Source organism: Pungitius pungitius, chromosome 6 (genome assembly GCF_949316345.1).
Source record: "Pungitius pungitius chromosome 6, fPunPun2.1, whole genome shotgun sequence".
In the NCBI taxonomy this organism is placed as follows: domain Eukaryota; kingdom Metazoa; phylum Chordata; class Actinopteri; order Perciformes; family Gasterosteidae; genus Pungitius; species Pungitius pungitius.
Window position 1 is genome coordinate 13,744,901 of NC_084905.1, and position 17,133 is coordinate 13,762,033.

A 17,133-nucleotide genomic window follows, 5' to 3' on the forward strand; every position below is an offset into this window, starting at 1 on the left:
CAAAATGTCTCTTTTTTTAAAGCATTTTGCTTAATTTTCACTTAATAAACTATAACTAATAATTCATAAACTACCAATTAAAGCATTTGAGAAACATGCATTTTTGCAAATAAAAAAAAAATGTTCCTATTTCCTATTTTCCAAATCAGTGTTCCTTCTCGATGTTCCAAACAGGTGTGAAAATTGAATGTTAAACATGAAGTGATCCGATAAGCTACTTTCAATAGAGGCACAGGCAGCAGCTTGGATGACATGTCAGGTCAGGACAAAAGAGAATCCAGTTTTAAATCAGGTATATTCTTACCTAGAGATAGGATTTCAAACTCACACAAAAAAACCGAAATACAAAGGGATTCTGAAATACCATAGACACGAGCACACTGTAGACACAAGCGGCGTGTCAACATGTACTCTGTGTTATCTTGCTGACACAGCTGTCTGTAAGGTGCAGAATTGGCCCCTCAGCTGTGAGAAGCTATGAAAAAATAACCAGCAATGGGAGAGGTCGGACTGACCGCTACAAAATGTAATCTTGCAATTTTGTTTCTAGAAATATTCCTGCGTCCATCTTTTTTCCTCCCGCTTCCAAAACCAGATGCAAAATACAGCCTAAAAACAATTGTATTCATCCATTCAACAGTATTCAATAGGCCACACGCGTGTATGTGTGCCTCAGTGTCGTATATGAAAGATGCCCACCACCCACAACACTGTGATGTTTCTCACAGCTCACAAATCCCAGGGAGGACGAGTGGGAACTGGAGATTCAAGACATCATCTGGCCTTTCCTTACTGCTGGGATTCAAGGGAAAGACGAAACAGCAGAGGGACTCAGTGGGAGTGTAGAGTGAGCGAAGCAATGAAAAGTAAAAGCAGAGGAAGACGTGGTTGGATGTATAGATTAGGTAGAAATGAGGTGACTAAGAAACTGACTGCCATTGATGAAGAATTAATGAATGAGTTTTCCTTTTTCGGAATGCCTTTCCAGCAGAATGTTTTCAGTACCAGTCAGACGTTTGGACACACTCCCTCCTTGTATTGAATGAGAAAACGTGTCCAAACATTTGACTGGCACTGTACATATATAAAACTCTACAGCCTGAAAAACATTATGTTCCGTGACTTTAATACTCTTCCCATGGATTCTGTGAATGACATGTTTGTGACGCATGTGCTGTGTCATTAATCTGGGTGTAATCACTACATCTGTAACCCTGTGGAGGTTGCTCTCGCCTCTAATCCACCTCTTTATCCCTGCATCTTCCTCATTACATCACTCTGACCTCTGCACAGTGGCAGCGCCAACAGCTGGTGAAGGCTGTTAAACAACAAACAGCACTTGCAGTCAATCAACACACCATGTTGGCTCTACATAATTTATGAAGTCTAGCATTGTATCCAAATGCTATTCCGCAATAAAACACTGGATAATGGGGTTTCACTTAAAGGTCACTTAAGAATAGGAATGCAGAACCATGAAATGTAATAGCTTAAAGCCCTTCATTCAGGCATGTAGTGTAATAACAGGAATTATCTATATAACTATATCCATAGTCATTAAAATGTATAGATCCCACATGTTATCCTAAAAAAATGTTTTATAAAAATATAATAGATAAATAAGAATTGGATAAAATGAGCAAACCCTCATTTATATAACATGCCTTAATGTCTGAATGATTCATTGGAATGACAAACAGTGAAGTCATTAGAGATCAAAGATTACCAAACAATAACTGTAATATTTTGACAAAGATGAAAGATATAGTTTTCTCCAACTGTGGAGAGGAGATAAGGGACGGAGAAAACAATGCTGAAGGCGACATTTTGACTGAGTCAGCAATCTGCTGATTCAAAACTGCTGTAAGAAACACTGCTTTAGGCTGCAAGTCTTTACTACCACAGAAAAAGCAAGGATTCGTTTGAGTGATCTAATTAAAAGTACTAAGGAGATTTACTCCCCTTTGTGACATTGAAACATTATTTAAATGCACTACAGTAAATTATGACATTTGGCTGGTCTCAAATGTAAGACATCATTGAAATTAATACACCAGCTTTACTTTGCTTCCACCACCCAATTCCTAATAGACAGACCCAATGCAGTGCAAACTAGAATTATACAATTAGTATTAGTATTATTACAATCAATGCATTTGAAGAGTTCATCAAGTATCCACATTTGCATATCATATCCATGCAAATTTGTATTTGCATTCTTATATGTATGCTGGTGTAATGTAAATTTGCTTCAATTAATTTCTGATACCGTCCATCAACCAACCCTGTTACATTTAAGGCACCAGAGCTGATGGCATTTGATGATAGCAGGAATCAAGTCATCCATGAAATGAATTCCCCAAATAGGAATATTATGACCACGGTTCTATACGTTGTATTTTTATCTGTGGCCTATTGCAGAATAGATTTCATGACGAGGCCTGTTTTACCACATCTGAAGCAAATTATGATTTATAGCTCCATATTGGTAACTGTTTATAGTATCCATATATTATCTTAAAAAAAACTGTTCTTTTTGAGGGAGTATTTTATAATATGTTAATTGAGATTTCTTTACATCTCAGATTTAGAAAGTAATCCACAGTTTGTTGCGTGGTTGTAGTCTATGTAATTCATGTTCAATTCAACAGTGAGCACAAAGATTATAATAATTAGTTATATTTCTCCTTTTTTCTCGGAACACCCCAAGAATGTTTTCAATTGTATTTTCAAAAAGTTTTCAATGTTGGTAATTAACATTACATTTCATATTTGAGTCATATTGTTTTTAAGTCACATTCTATTTTCAAAGCTACTATCATTTATAAATGCATTAGATGGAGGTGGATCTTGTCACATGGCTGCAGTGTAAACAGAGACAGTAGCGTTGATTCTCTCATTGGCCTTTCAAACAAACTATTCATATATCAATATTGACTTTATTAGTTAGTGTCTATTTGCATAATGGGGGGACAGTATACAAACAGCTTAAATATACTCTGGAAGTCTGTCTTTGAGTGGGAATGGACTTTTCCCTCACGACCTAGGATGTATCCAGGTGTAGCTGTGTGGAAGTTAGACCTGAGGCCAAGCTGCATAAAAAGAATATCCTCATCATTGACTGTTCAAACATTTTATCGGACGCTTTTTCCAATGTGTGCGCATTACAGCAGCAGGCAGCTGGGAGCCTGAAGCTGCTCTTGAATATTTGATGAGAGAATGGATCGTCTCCCCGGCCAGGTCGAGTACAGCGTGCATACTCAATCGCACACACAAGCACACATGCACACACACACACAAGGTGGTACAGTTTCTCTGCTGTTCCACAGTCTAATGCCAAGAAGGTACCAATGAAGATGGTATTAGAGTTCACTACTGCTGATGAAAGTAAAACCAGAAAGTGAAACCTTTAATTCTCCATGATTTCCATTTCTGAAATCCTGGGGACCGACACTTAAGCACACATAAGGAAAACTTCATTTTCATGCCACATTCCATCATCACTGCCCCCCCCCATTTGGTCAGAGGAATAGAGTCGAGGACTATTATGCCTAGAAATAGAGCAATACATTAATACAACTGCCCATTCATTCATATTCAGCTGTGCCACACTTTGAGGATCATTTTTGAGTATTTATAACACATCTTTTTAGGCTTGATTGTGCTGTTGAAAAGAGTGACACATATCTGACCATGGTGTCAAAAATGGCGCTAGGTGTGAACCTTTGCAAGTTTATTTTCATATTTTTTTCAAAATTAATCAAATTCAGCCCAAACATAGTAAAAAATATATAGTTTAAATTCAATGGATGGTGTAAGTAGGCCTATGTGTGTTTTTCATAGTAATCCCATCTTCTTTTTCACCTCTTGAATTATACAGCCTGCCGTCGGGACCTTATCAGAACTCCTACATTTAAATGTATATTACCCTGCAGACCGGCAAACAACACCATTTATCAATCAGTGATATCGTATTTTGGACAATTCTGTGGCACAGTGCATAGATTTACAGCCACATAACTGAAGTTTTAACTTCAAAGGCTTTTCTGCTCTCGCGTCATGAGAAAAGTTTCTGAAAACATAATGTAGTTTGGTGTGATTAGAATTACCCCGAAATATTAGAAATGAGTAGATGAAGCAAGATATGTCTGATGCCGGTTCCAGTAAAAGTATAAATTAGCACTGAGGTTTCTGTAACTCTGATACATCCCTCCTTTTCCATTAATATCAACTCCTTCTCAACTCCATTTCAGCGCTCACATCTGCCAATGATTCTTTCCTCTCCTTCTTTATGGTATTTATACTATTGGTGTTCTTACTTCCATTAATAAATGTATTATTTCCTACTCACTCTTTTCCAGTCTATTGATCATTTCCTCCCATTCCTCTCCCCTTTGCCAGTCTGACTGATCATCAGAGATGAATTGCTCACTGATTTGCAGGATTTGGGGGCGTGGACTCTGTAATCCATGCAATTCTCCCATGATATAATACCCAAGGGAGGGGCTGGAGGGAAAGTGAGATAAGAATAGCGTAAATGGCGATGAGGGTATGCTGATTCCTTGTGGATACTGTGCCTTTAAGAGTATTTTTAGTTCGTCAGATGGCAATGGTCACTGGTCATGTAAAAAAGACTGGTTGGCTTAAGAGACTTATGCAGTGTCCTGGTGTGATGTGGAGCCAGGAAGAGCGAAGACAAAGCACAAAGCGAGCTCCCTTGTGACACACAACGGACCGTAAGGCTTGGTAACTCCACCTGTGTGTCCTGCCCATTGTAACACAATCAAGTCAGTCAGTTACATTGTTGGTACATTTTCAATAAAGTATGTGACATTTTGTTTAATAAGTCTATAAATAACCAAGTGTTGAGTCAACTAATTTCATATTAACTCTGTTTTATTTTAATTTGTTTTAATATACCTAGACTTAAATGTCATACAGGAAAAACTTTAATTTCTTTTGCTGTTTTGGGACATTCCAGCGGTCTTTTGGTTGCATCTAGAGAGTAATGTAATGAGTGAATATTTTCCTTTCCTCTGCGCATATATGTAAATTTAATGATACTGGCAGTGCTTGTGATCAGGTTACTGTGTATAGATTACACGGTGACCCTGCCGATACACCTCCATGCAGGTTACTGCTCCACACAACTCGGGCTCGACTGCAGAGATAACCATGCCGGGAAAAAACTGCTTTCCTTTCCTCAAAGGTCAACGCCAGAGGTTTGTCTCTTTTTGAGTTCCTTAAACAAATTACTTTGCCATTTGTTTGGGCCTATTAGGATGTTGTTGTGGTTGTTGTCCTTGTTGCTGAAGTTGCAGTATCATCCATTAGAATTACAGCTGAGGGAGTTAAAAACTGCTCGGCAGCCTTCTGCTCCAGTGTGTGTGCTTAATTAAAATGAGAGAGCGAGATAAGCACTGCCTCTGAGCTCTGTTTGTTTGAGTGTGAGAAAAAAGACAGAGATAAAGATGGGCATGCGGGGGCTAGGAACAGGCTTGATCGTGCACAGAAGAATACAAATGCTGTCTAATTGTGGTGTCTTCCTATTGGTGTACGCCTGAGTGGGCAGAGACAATGCTGCTGAGAGGAGAACCCCAGAGGCACCTGGTATGCTGTCTGATGGAACGTGCCCTCATGTTTACATGTATGTGTTGGAAAATGGGATTGAGGAAAAAGTCAATGTTCAGATTGAATTTTCCTTGGCAGCAAGTTGGCCTGATGGTTATTCACGTTTGGCTCTTAGCAAGCAGGTCTAAAATCTTGAGGGCTTTCAGGTGTGCAGTAAAAACTGGGGTAATGATACTTCATATGAGTGTAAAGTGGAAGCAGAGACTCTGAGACAAGCGTCAGGGCCTGCTGTTACACAAGTATTATGTATCATATCAAATACAAGCCTTCCTTATTAAGATATAGAAGCAAGTCCATGTTATATCTTGTTATATCTAACTGAATTACTACAATCTGCTGGTAGTTAAATGTAGTCTTTGTGTCTTCGTAAGTGCTATTCAATCACACCACAGAGAAGGAAGCAGAGTGTCTGATCATCCCTTGAAATACCTAGTGGGAATTCGAGGAATCTGCTTAATTGTGAAATAATAATTAAATAAAAATATTAGAAAGTCTTTGAATGGACATTTCATCTCGGGGCCTCGTGTCAATTTACTCAAGCCAGACAAAAGAAATATTACATTTTAATGTTCAAATTCTTCCAATGAGCGCTTTGAGTTATTATACACGATTGCATGCAATTCATTTTCAGGGTTATCTCTACAAACAAGTGACACAGTACGTGATGCTTCAGTTGTGTGCGCGCAGGATTTCAATCTAGTCTGGCGTTATGAGAGGATGCGTGGGAGAAAACGGGTAGCGACACAGGAGATTTTAGTAATTGCCTTTTTACTGACAAGTTGGGAGAGCTCAAAAGAAAAGAACATAATGGTGCCGGTGATTGCCTGCTGTCCTACAGTGTTACATAAAATTGTAAACGGACCAACACAACTAACTTGTGGAAGTTTTGTTTGTAAATCATCAACAGAAATCTTCATGATAAACTTATATTGTTCTTTGTTCACTGGGGTTAATTCTTGAACAGCAGTTAATTCTCCCACCACATCTATAATAAAGACAGGCCTACTTTAAATATTTTGTATCGTTAGGATCATCATTGATTTTGTCTACTAAAAACATTTCAGTACTTCATTGCGAGGATGAGGGAGACATGAGTAGTCTGAGATTACTGAAAGCATTTCCGGACCAGGAAAAAAACGAGAGAATATTATCCCAGATGGAGAATGCAGTGATGAGTGTTTCCTGTGTGTGTGTGTGTGTGTGTGTGTCTGCCTGCTATTGAGCCAAATCTAGCGCTTACCAGATAGATAGCATAGCAAGTCCGCCTCTCACACATGACACATGACGTAACTCTTCCACACGCCCACACACCACTTGCTCTTCATCCCTCCCACCCTATTCTCTCTCACGCTTGCCACATTCTGAATAGGAATTCATCTACTGTATGTGTAGTGTAAATGTGCATGTGACTGTGGGCCGATAGAGAAAGGGGGATCCGTTCAGAAATTCTAAAAAAAAATGTTAACTGGGAATATAAATAATTTTCCCTTTTTCATAGACTTAAATATTATATGGTTGTGTGATCTTACTTCAAGACTCATGGTCAGTCCACAGTCAAATATAAGTCTCTATGTGTTTATTCATCTGTTCTGGAGCTGGAAGGTGAAAACAAGGAAGCCAGCAAGTTCTCATCACTTTGACAGTGGCACACGATAAGATTGCCAAGATTGTCTCTCCACATAGCATCTACTCTGTAGATAAAACTCTGGTGGGAGAAATGCCAGAGTGAGAAGACAAAGTGAGAAGAGACAGGTTATCCAGACTGAAGTGGTGTGTGTGTACATATGGGTGTTCACTTCCTGTTGTGAACCGACATCAATTAGCTTTAATTCCCACCCAAGAGGAAATGTTGAGATACTGTATGCAGAGTGAAGGAATTGTCTTTTCTTTACAAACATTGAGTCACGTCCAAAGATGGAATCTTTGTGGATTGTATCCAGCATATATGGTGCCTGGCGTATGGATGCAAGTGGATGGAGAAATTCCAGGAAATTTAGATTAATAGTTCTGTTTTGCATTCTTCTGAAATGGGTTGGGAGACGATTGACAGATATATATCGTAAAAAAAAAATATTTTTATGAAAAATAACTACATTTTTACAGTCATTTCCCTGTTTATTACGTTTTTTAAATATATCATCTGTAAATTAACAGGCTGTAACTGTAACTGTAAAGAAACACCTTTAATAGAGGGTATTATGTATATACTTGGTGACTCTAAATTGCCTGTAGGTGTGTGGGTGTGATTGTGATCCAATCCAAAGTCAAAAAAGAAATATTTCTTACCCTGCTAGCCTTACAGTATACACAACACATATTATATTAGGACTGTCATGGCTCAGCACACTTGTGGCTAAAATCACATCATCCCTCTATACTTCGCACGATAGTAAATTCACGTCGACGGTCGCTGAGAAGATGTGAAACACATCACGCACGAGTCTTCGACGGCGGATCACACGTGACTCCGGGGAAAATAAGACGCCTTGTCCCCTTTAATTTCAATTTCCGTGCGTGATATATATTGTGATCACCTGTCAGATGCGGCGCCTGCGCACTGGAGTGGGAGGCGGAGTGGATGCTGGTCGCTCTCTGTCTGCTGCCCGGTGCCCTCCATCCCGCGGCGAGCACACAGACACGGACAGGGGCAACCCGAGGAGCGATGGGCGAGGATAGGGAAACAAACAGCCCATGCTGTTGATGAAGGTACCATTCCCTTCGCTTTCACTGGAATAGCGCGCCTCGCGTTTGACATTGTGACCGTGGCGGGTGAAGGATGCTCGGCGGCTGCATGATGATGGGAGGTGGATGAGTAGAGGAGGAGGGGGCGGGGGGGATCAAATGGTACTTCGTGACATGCCACCGATGACATATGGCTTTTCGCTGGGTTTCCTCGCTTCGTGTTCAGGCTTGTAGGGAGATTTAGACTTTGTCCGATATCGGGACACACTCGCGCTCAAGGGCACACAAGTAGGTGATAACGTGTTGTGGGTTTGTTTTTTTGGGGGGTGTGGGGTTGATTTATTTTGCATTTCCACTCGGAGAGGTGATAACACCCGATGCAGACTAACATGTGATCGGCTTTAGAGGGTTCGGGAGGCTGCGAAATGCACGTTGCGGTTTTTTTAAGGCTACTACGGTAATAAATCCATCGGATCCACTTCACCGCCTCCGGGTTCTCCATCGCCAGCAGCGGACTGCGCGTACGCGTTTAATCCTGCGGTTTCATATCAAAAACACAATAAACCACAGACAGGCCGCGAGTTTGCTCTATTGCTGCTTTTGTAACATCAGTATTGACTTGCCATGGCTTATTTAATGGACCCTACCCGGATGTGCCTGCAGTTTCTCCAGAGAGAGCGCTAGATTTCCTGTTTTCTCGTCTCGCTGCCGTACAACACGTCCCGCTGGATATTTGTCATCAGCCAACACTTGGTGCTGTTTGTGTGATGGGGGACATCAGAGCATACTGTTGGCAGCGAAAAACCAATTATTTGACGGTGGGAGAAACATGTAACCCGAGAGTTCACCTTGTGTTGTCATTCCAGTGGGGTTTGTATGGTGCGTCCATCTGGAGAGCTTCATCGCTCTCCTGGGTTACACAATGGGCTGAATGGGATCTCTGAGCTCTGTGCACGCTGTGCTCCTGTCCATAGTCCGTGGAAATGATGATCGCATTAGCCAACATGCATGTTTTGAAATATGCTGCTTAAAAATGTAGATAAAGCCAAATGATGACGTCTGGATGTGGAGTTGTCTATCTATCATAATGATGTCTTAACATGGATGAACATCATCAAAAACTCACCGTAGAGAGTGCATCAGTTTATTGGTGATATTACGTTTCCTCTGCATCTGCTTTACGTTTTTCTTTGGTTTAACAGAAAATTGCATTATCTCAAACAGTCAAGTGTGGTTTACAGTTCCTCGTGCTCTCTTTCATCACACCTTCTTCTTGTATTGTTCCCTGTCGTCTCACACTGCCTCTCTGTCTGTTTCTCACACATTTAGGAAGTCTGAGGTAGATGCTGAGCCAGAGGAGAGCCCAGGGAGCAGCAGCAGCAGCAGCAGCAGCGGGGCTGTAGATGCCCTCTCCACAGCTCCGTCACCAGCCCCCCCTCAGGCAGGAGAGAGAGGAGACAGCTCCTGCTCTGACTCCGACAGCCCTTTAGATTCCAGTTCCAGCGACGAAGAGGAGGAGGAAGACCCAACTATGTTCTCCTCCAAATTCCTTAGTGGGGCCAACCCGCTCAATGCAGTGTCCTCTGCTGTGAATAAGTTTGGTTTATTTGGAGATGATGGGGATAAGAATAAGAAAGCACCTTCACAGCAGGGGGCTAAGCCTGGACAGCAGCCCGGAGCAGGGTCAAGCCTCGGCCCTCAACAGCAGCAGGGACAACAAAAACCAGGCCCTACGGAAAAGGGACAGCCTCTCCCTAAAGAAGGATCCCCACAGTTGCATGGGAATGGACAGGCTGGACCTCCAAACAAGCCTGGTGGGCAAGTTCCTCCAAAGGCAGGAGCACAGCCTGAAGGCCAGATTAAAGGAGAGCCTCAAAAAAGTCAAACTAAGGGCCCATCACAGCAATGTTCACATATACCTGGAGCTCAACAACAGATTGGGAGGAGTGGTGCTCAACCAGGTTCTCCAAAAGCACCACAAACGGTTCCACCTAAGACTGGGATGCAACAACAGGGGCCGGCTAAGACTGGGACGCAACAACAGGGGACGGCTAAGACTGGGATGCAACAACAGGGGACGGCTAAGACTGGGATGCAACAACAGGGGCCGGCTAAGACTGGGATTCAACAACAGGGGCCGGCTAAGACTGGGACGCAACAACAGGGGCCGGCTAAGACTGGGACGCAACAACAGGGGCCGGCTAAGACTGGGATGCAACAACAGGGGGCGGCTAAGACTGGGACGCAACAACAGGGGCCGGCTAAGACTGGGATGCAACAACAGGGGGCGGCTAAGACTGGGATGCAACAACAGGGGCCAGCTAAGACTGGGATGCAAGAATCAACAAAAGTTGGCTCACAAAATAGTGGCTCACAGCAGGGGTCACCGACAATTGGTCAACAAGAACGTGGCTCACCTAAACTTTTACCGCAACAACAGGGTTTCCCCAAAGGAGCCCAGCAGGGCTCATCTACAGTCGGACGGGAACAACAAAGCTTTAGGGATACACCCCAACAACAGCAGTCCTCAAAAAGGCCAGAGTCACAAAAACAAGAGGCAAAGGGACCCGGTACACCTGGCATGGAGCGAGCAGGATCTTCAGCCCCGGGACCAACCAAAGCTGGATCTCAGTCAAGAGCAGTAGTTAAGTCCCTTTGCCCAGTGTGTAACACAACAGAACTTAATGTACACACCAAGGAATCGCCTAACCATAAAACCTGTTCACAGTGTAAAACTCAAGTGTGCAACTTGTGTGGCTTCAGCCCTCCAGACTCTGACGTAAGTAAATACTTTTTTGCTTATGTATCATTTATGATTACAAAATGCTTTTTTCAAACTAAATTTTATGCCTTTAAAAAATATATTTAAGTAACGTGTGCTATCAATATGGTCCACGTTGAAGGCTAATTTTAATTATGTTGCTATTCATCGCATGTTAGTGCAGTGATAATTATTGAAAGTGTGTTTAACATAAAGCTGAACCGTTTTTAATTAATTATTTACAATTTCAGACTGTATATATATTTCATCCACCGATAAATAATGATACTATTTCATAATACGAATGAATGAATGAATTAGATTGACATTTCTGTCTGAGTTTTCACATTTTAAATACTTTTTTTCCCTCTGCTTTATATGCATTAATGTCTTGATTTTTTGTCAACAGGGACGTGAGTGGCTTTGTCTTCCCTGCCAGATACAGAGAGCTCAAGGGGCTTCTGAACAACAGGGACCCTCCACAAAGAAGCTCACACCTAACAAAGTCTCTTCTGCTCAAAACCAGACACCACCCCCCGCTGCACCTGTCAAAAAAGAGATGTTAGCACCTGGTTCACCCAAGAAAATGCAGTCTACATTGGCAAACGTTCCAGCCAAGGGTGAAGCTAGTAGAGGTCAAGAGAGTCAAAAACAAGCCAGCCCAGCTTCTGTTCATAAAAAGACACCTGAGACCCAACATACATCAGGATCTAACAAACCAGACGCGACCAGTCAAAGTGGACGCAAGCAAAGCAGTGGCCAGCAAGAGTCCGGAGGATTATTTGGCCTGGGTGGTGTTAAAACTGAAGCTGCAAAGCCTGATGAGTCAGTAACTGGAAAGATGTTTGGTTTTGGTTCATCCATTTTCAGCTCTGCATCTACACTGATAGCTTCAGCTGTTCAGGATGAGCCTAAATCAACACCACCTGTTTCTCCCAAAATACAGTCTGCAAAAGACAACAAAACAGCTACTGTACAAAAGTCAGCAAAAGACAAGACACAAGAGGCAACAGTTAATCCAGCAAGACAGGTAAAAGGGGACAAAGCTGTGTTCCAGACTCAGAAGGCAGCCTCCCAAAGTGTTCCTAAAGAAGGTCCATCCACATGTCCCCTCTGTAAGATGGTGCTCAATATGGGCTCGAAGGATCCGCCCAACTTCAACACCTGCACAGAATGCAAAAGCACTGTCTGCAACCAATGTGGATTCAACCCGATGCCAAATGTCAAGGTAGGGCACATGCGATGTTAATTAACAGCTAAATTAATGAATGATTTGAAGAAGGCAAGGAAGGAAAGGAAGTCCTCTAAAAAAAATCAGAATAATTATTACATACATCATTATTGTTTTCCGTTGTTGAGTTCTCTCTTAATGTTCAGGGTGGTTGTTTTTAGACATTTCAATTACATTATTTGGAATATTATTCACACATTTCCAAACTTACATACTTGAATAGCGACGCGATAATTTCTTTGGGTACAGACTATGACAGAGGCATGTTTAAGATATCTGTTTTTCTCATAAAAAACGTACGTATGTGAGCGGTGTCTGTCCTCAGACAAAAGTTACAAAGCTGTGAAGGCCTTTTCTTTCAGCGTCACAGTGCCCCTAGTCTCGAAATAGCAATCTATGTGTCAGTCCCTAGGCCACACCTGCCAGACGAGGAATAGACACACATACAAATGCAACTTCACACAACCTCGAGTTTCAGTTTTCTGTTAGACTTACTGCTTTTTGAAATGTTACAGATACGTTTTATTAAATTGTCACATATATCATTTTTTTAAAATTGATTGATTGATTTGTAATAATTGATTTCAAGTTCTTTTTTTATTAAACCATTAATCTCATTGGAATTGTCTTGCACATAATACCACACAAGGTAAATGGACATGACCTACTGATGCTCCAAGAACTTTGACTTTTTAATTTAATCCACTTGCTAAGCTACATGGCCAAAGACTGTCCAAGACTACTTGATCTTATGATCTTTTGATCCTGTAAATATCGTCAAGTACCGCGGTAAATAATAGATGTAACCATATAATGTAACTGTTTAACTGTATTCTAGGGTTCTTTTTGTGTGTGTGTTTTTCTGTCCTGACTAGAATCCTCTACTCATAGATTCTCCATTTCTTGTTACGTTTTAAATATGTATAATTTGTTTGTTTGTTGTGTTTTTTAAGGAAAAGGAGTGGCTCTGTCTCAACTGCCAGGTCAAACGAGCTGCCAGCGGAATTGAACCTCCGAAAGACACATCATTGGTCAATTCTTCAATTAAAAAAACTACTCAAGCACAGCCTGCACTACAAAAGACATCTGCACCAGGCTCTCCTCAGAGGAAAATATCCACACCTACTGCTCAATCAGACAAAGCTGACACTGCTAAAGTGCCAGACAGTTCTATACAGGCTAGCCAATCTCCTGGTCAGAAAACACCTCAGGAGAGCCGGATAACAGCTCCTCAGACACAACCAGACCAGACAGGCCAAACTTCACAGAAACAGAGGACTGTCACAGCAGTCACACAGCAAGAGTCAGGGAAGTTTTTTGGCTTTGGTGGCCCTAAAACTCAGGTTGATGCTGCAAAGCCTGCAGTGACAGGGAAAATGTTTGGGTTTGGTTCCTCCATCTTCAGTTCCGCATCTACTTTAATAACTGCAGCTGTTCAAGATGAGTCAAGAACTACACCACCACTTTCTCCCAAAATGAATGCCGGAAAGGACTCTAAATACCACACTGCCAAGAAATCGGAACAGGACAGGGAACCAGAGCAACCCCAGCAAGCCAAGAGTTCTCCATCAGTACAGCCAAAAGTGGAGAAACTTCTATCTGAGCAGCCAAAGAAAGCATCGTCTTCCCCAGTTGATTCGAAAGCAACCTGTCCTCTATGTAAAGTCGGACTCAATGTGGGCTCTACAGATCCCCCCAACTACAACACCTGTACAGAGTGCAAATGCACAGTCTGTAACCAATGTGGTTTCAATCCCATGACAAATGTTAAAGAGGTAAGATAAGAGCACTGCAGATTACAGAAAAGTCATTGTTGTGTCATGGATAGTTTATTATTACTGTGATTGATATGTTGTTGGAATTAAACTAGAAGTAACGTATTTTGAACTGTACAAAAGACAGATCTAAATGTCACTGTTGTTGACATTTCTTCTTAACATTTGTTCTTAAATACAGACAAAGGAGTGGTTGTGTCTCAACTGCCAGATGCAGAGAGCACTGGGAGCGTCTGAGCCTCCTGGAACTCCCATGATAAAACGACTGGCCTCATCAAATAAAGACCCCGCACCTCTCAGTGCCATGAATAAGGAACCTTCCCCACTTGATAAACCTCAAAACAAAGACATTCAAATAGCTGCAGATTCAAAGAAGACCTCTGCACCAAGCTCCCCTCAGAGGAAACCACCACCAGCCGAGCAGCCAGCAAAGTCTGAAGTCATAAAAGGAGCAGAAAGTCAGAAACAGGTCAGCCCAGCTCCTGGTAAGAAAATTCCAATGCAGGACCGTATGGAAGCTCCTCAGAAACCACAGGACCAGACAAGTCAAACTGGACATAAACAGAATAACACTGTCTCAACTACACAAGAGGTATCTAAAGAGATTTCTGGCGGTCAGAAACCTCAACCTGAAAAGCCAGCGGAGTCATTAGGTGGAAAAATGTTTGGCTTTGGGTCCTCCATCTTCAGTTCTGCCTCCACTTTAATAAACACAAATGTGCAAGATGATTCCAAAACAACTCCACCGATGTCAGCCAAGATTCCTGCTGCAAAGGCAACCAAATATCCGCTTGCAGAGAAACAAGAGGAAGGCAAACTAGAGCCCATGACCTCTCCATCTCATAAAGCCAAAGTAGAAAAAGCTTTATCAAAGCCTACAAAGGATGCAGCTGTTTGCCCAGTTGTTCCCAAGACAGGGAAACCTACCTGTCCACTCTGTAAGGTTGAACTCAACTTTTGCTCTAAGGAACCTACGAACTACAACAAGTGCACTGAATGCAAGAAGAATGTCTGTAACCAGTGCGGATTTAATCCAAGGCCAAATGTATCAGAGGTAATAGCAGCAAAGATTACAAAACACAATATATAAAGAACACATCTTGACATGATGCTTGCATGCTGGTGTTAAAAATGTATAATATTTTGATTTAAATTCTAACCCTGTATTTTTTCTTGACAGATAAAAGAATGGTTATGCCTGAACTGTCAGATGCAGAGAGCTCTTAGCTCATCTGAACTCACAGGTCCTCCTTTGAAATCTAACAATACAGCTGACAAAATGACTCCTGTGGCTGATGTACTTCAAACGAAGGGGAGTCCGACACCAGGATCTCCTCAGAAGAAGCAGGCAACCAAGGCTGCCGAAGGACCAGGCAGAGAAATGCAGGCTAGCCCTACTCCAGGACGGAAAACCCCTCTAGACATTGGGAGGGTACCAGAGCCTGATAGCTCAAAAACCACACAGTCTGTGAGTGGGAAGATGTTTGGATTTGGTTCTTCCATTTTCAACTCAGCATCAACTTTGATTTCATCCACTGTTCTGGACGAATCACGTACTACACCCCCAAGCTCTCGTAAGATGTCTGCACCAGTACAAGTCTCACCCAACAGGTCTGCTGCACCCAATGTTTCTCAAAAGACTACACAGCCAGTTTCCCCCAAAATGTTCCACGCAAGACAGTCTGAAATACTTGAGAAGAAAACAGAACAACTCCATCAGAACAAACCTGACAAAACTCCACCAAAGGCAGCATCAATCTCAAAAACAAATCTCAATGAAAGCCAGGCGACCTGTCCACTCTGTAAGGTTGAGATCAACATCAACTCCAAGGACCTTCCAAACTACAACACCTGCACTGAGTGCAAGACCACTGTTTGTACCCAATGTGGATTCAACCCAATGCCCATAGGCAAGGTAAGAGAATAAACAATGCATTATTTCAATATACATTTATAAAATAATCTGTGATCTGTTGTCATTTTTACCATTACCTAATTCACTACCATTTTTTTGAGTGTGTGCCTTTAAATACTATTGTCAATAACGGCAATGCTCAATTCCAAAGCAGCTTATAACTGGTTTACTGTTTTTTAGGCAAACAAGTGGCTATGTCTTAACTGTCAGATGAAAAGAGCAATTGGAGCATCAGAACCCCCAGGACCTCTCACATTGAAGTCTCAGACATCTACTTCACTTGCTGCAGTCCAGTTGAATGATTCTCCCAAACCAACCACACCTCAAAAGAAGGACAGTCCAGGCCCTGCTGTACTAAAGAAGGAACCTCCAGAACCTGTCTCACCCCAAAGAAAACCGTCACCATCTGTGCAGTCAGAGAAACCTGAAGCTGCTTCTGCACCATTGAAACAGGCCAGCCCGGCGCACAATCACAAAACACCACAGGAAATACAGAAGGCAGTTCAGAAAAAGCCACCAGATCAGGCAAGACAAACTGTAAGCAGGCAACCTGATAGGCAGACTGAACGTAAGCAGAGTGATGCCTCTGCAGCAACACAGCAACAAGCAGGAGGTTTCTTTGGTTTTGCTAGTGGGAAAACTCAACCCGAACCTAGCAAGCAGGCAGAGTCAGCAACTGGGAAAATGTTTGGCTTTGGCTCTTCAATCTTCAGTTCTACATCTTCATTGATGACCTCAGCTGTTCATGAACAACCCAAAACTACTCCCCCAGTGTCTCCCAAGATGTCTCCAGCTAAGGAGATCAGGTCCCCCAGCGTCTACAAACCTGACCAGCAAAAGCAAGCAGAGTCATCCGAGAAGACCAAGACAACCCCAACAGGACAGGCCAAATTGAGCAAAGCCCCATTAGAGCCTCTAAAGGCCAGGGCGGAGTCACAAGTAGCTGTCAAACCAGGCCAATCTACCTGTCCACTCTGTAAGGTAGATCTGAACGTACTTTCCAAAGAATCACCCAACTACAATACCTGCACTGAATGCAAGAACCTCGTCTGTAACCAGTGTGGATTTAATCCTATGCCGAATGAAACAGCGGTAAGACAAAGGACAATCAATATATGTATCATGCAATTTTATTTTA

At 42.2% G+C, this 17,133-nt stretch overlaps 1 protein-coding gene across 7 annotated transcripts in view; it reads left to right on the top strand.

The window, feature by feature from the left end:
• The first annotated feature begins 8,203 nt into the window (after positions 1 to 8,203).
• pclob (piccolo presynaptic cytomatrix protein b) overlaps positions 8,204 to 17,133 on the top strand; it is a 57,298-nt gene continuing 48,368 nt past the window's right edge. For all 7 annotated transcript variants that reach the window (XM_037451574.2, XM_037451577.2, XM_037451576.2 and 4 more), the window contains exons 1-7: positions 8,204 to 8,337; positions 9,643 to 11,092; positions 11,484 to 12,302; positions 13,259 to 14,080; positions 14,262 to 15,134; positions 15,261 to 15,995; positions 16,176 to 17,087. In XM_037451574.2, the coding sequence (XP_037307471.2) occupies positions 9,845 to 11,092; positions 11,484 to 12,302; positions 13,259 to 14,080; positions 14,262 to 15,134; positions 15,261 to 15,995; positions 16,176 to 17,087 (5,409 nt within the window). In that variant the 5' untranslated portion in view covers positions 8,204 to 8,337; positions 9,643 to 9,844. The remainder of the gene's footprint in view (positions 8,338 to 9,642; positions 11,093 to 11,483; positions 12,303 to 13,258; positions 14,081 to 14,261; positions 15,135 to 15,260; positions 15,996 to 16,175; positions 17,088 to 17,133) is intronic.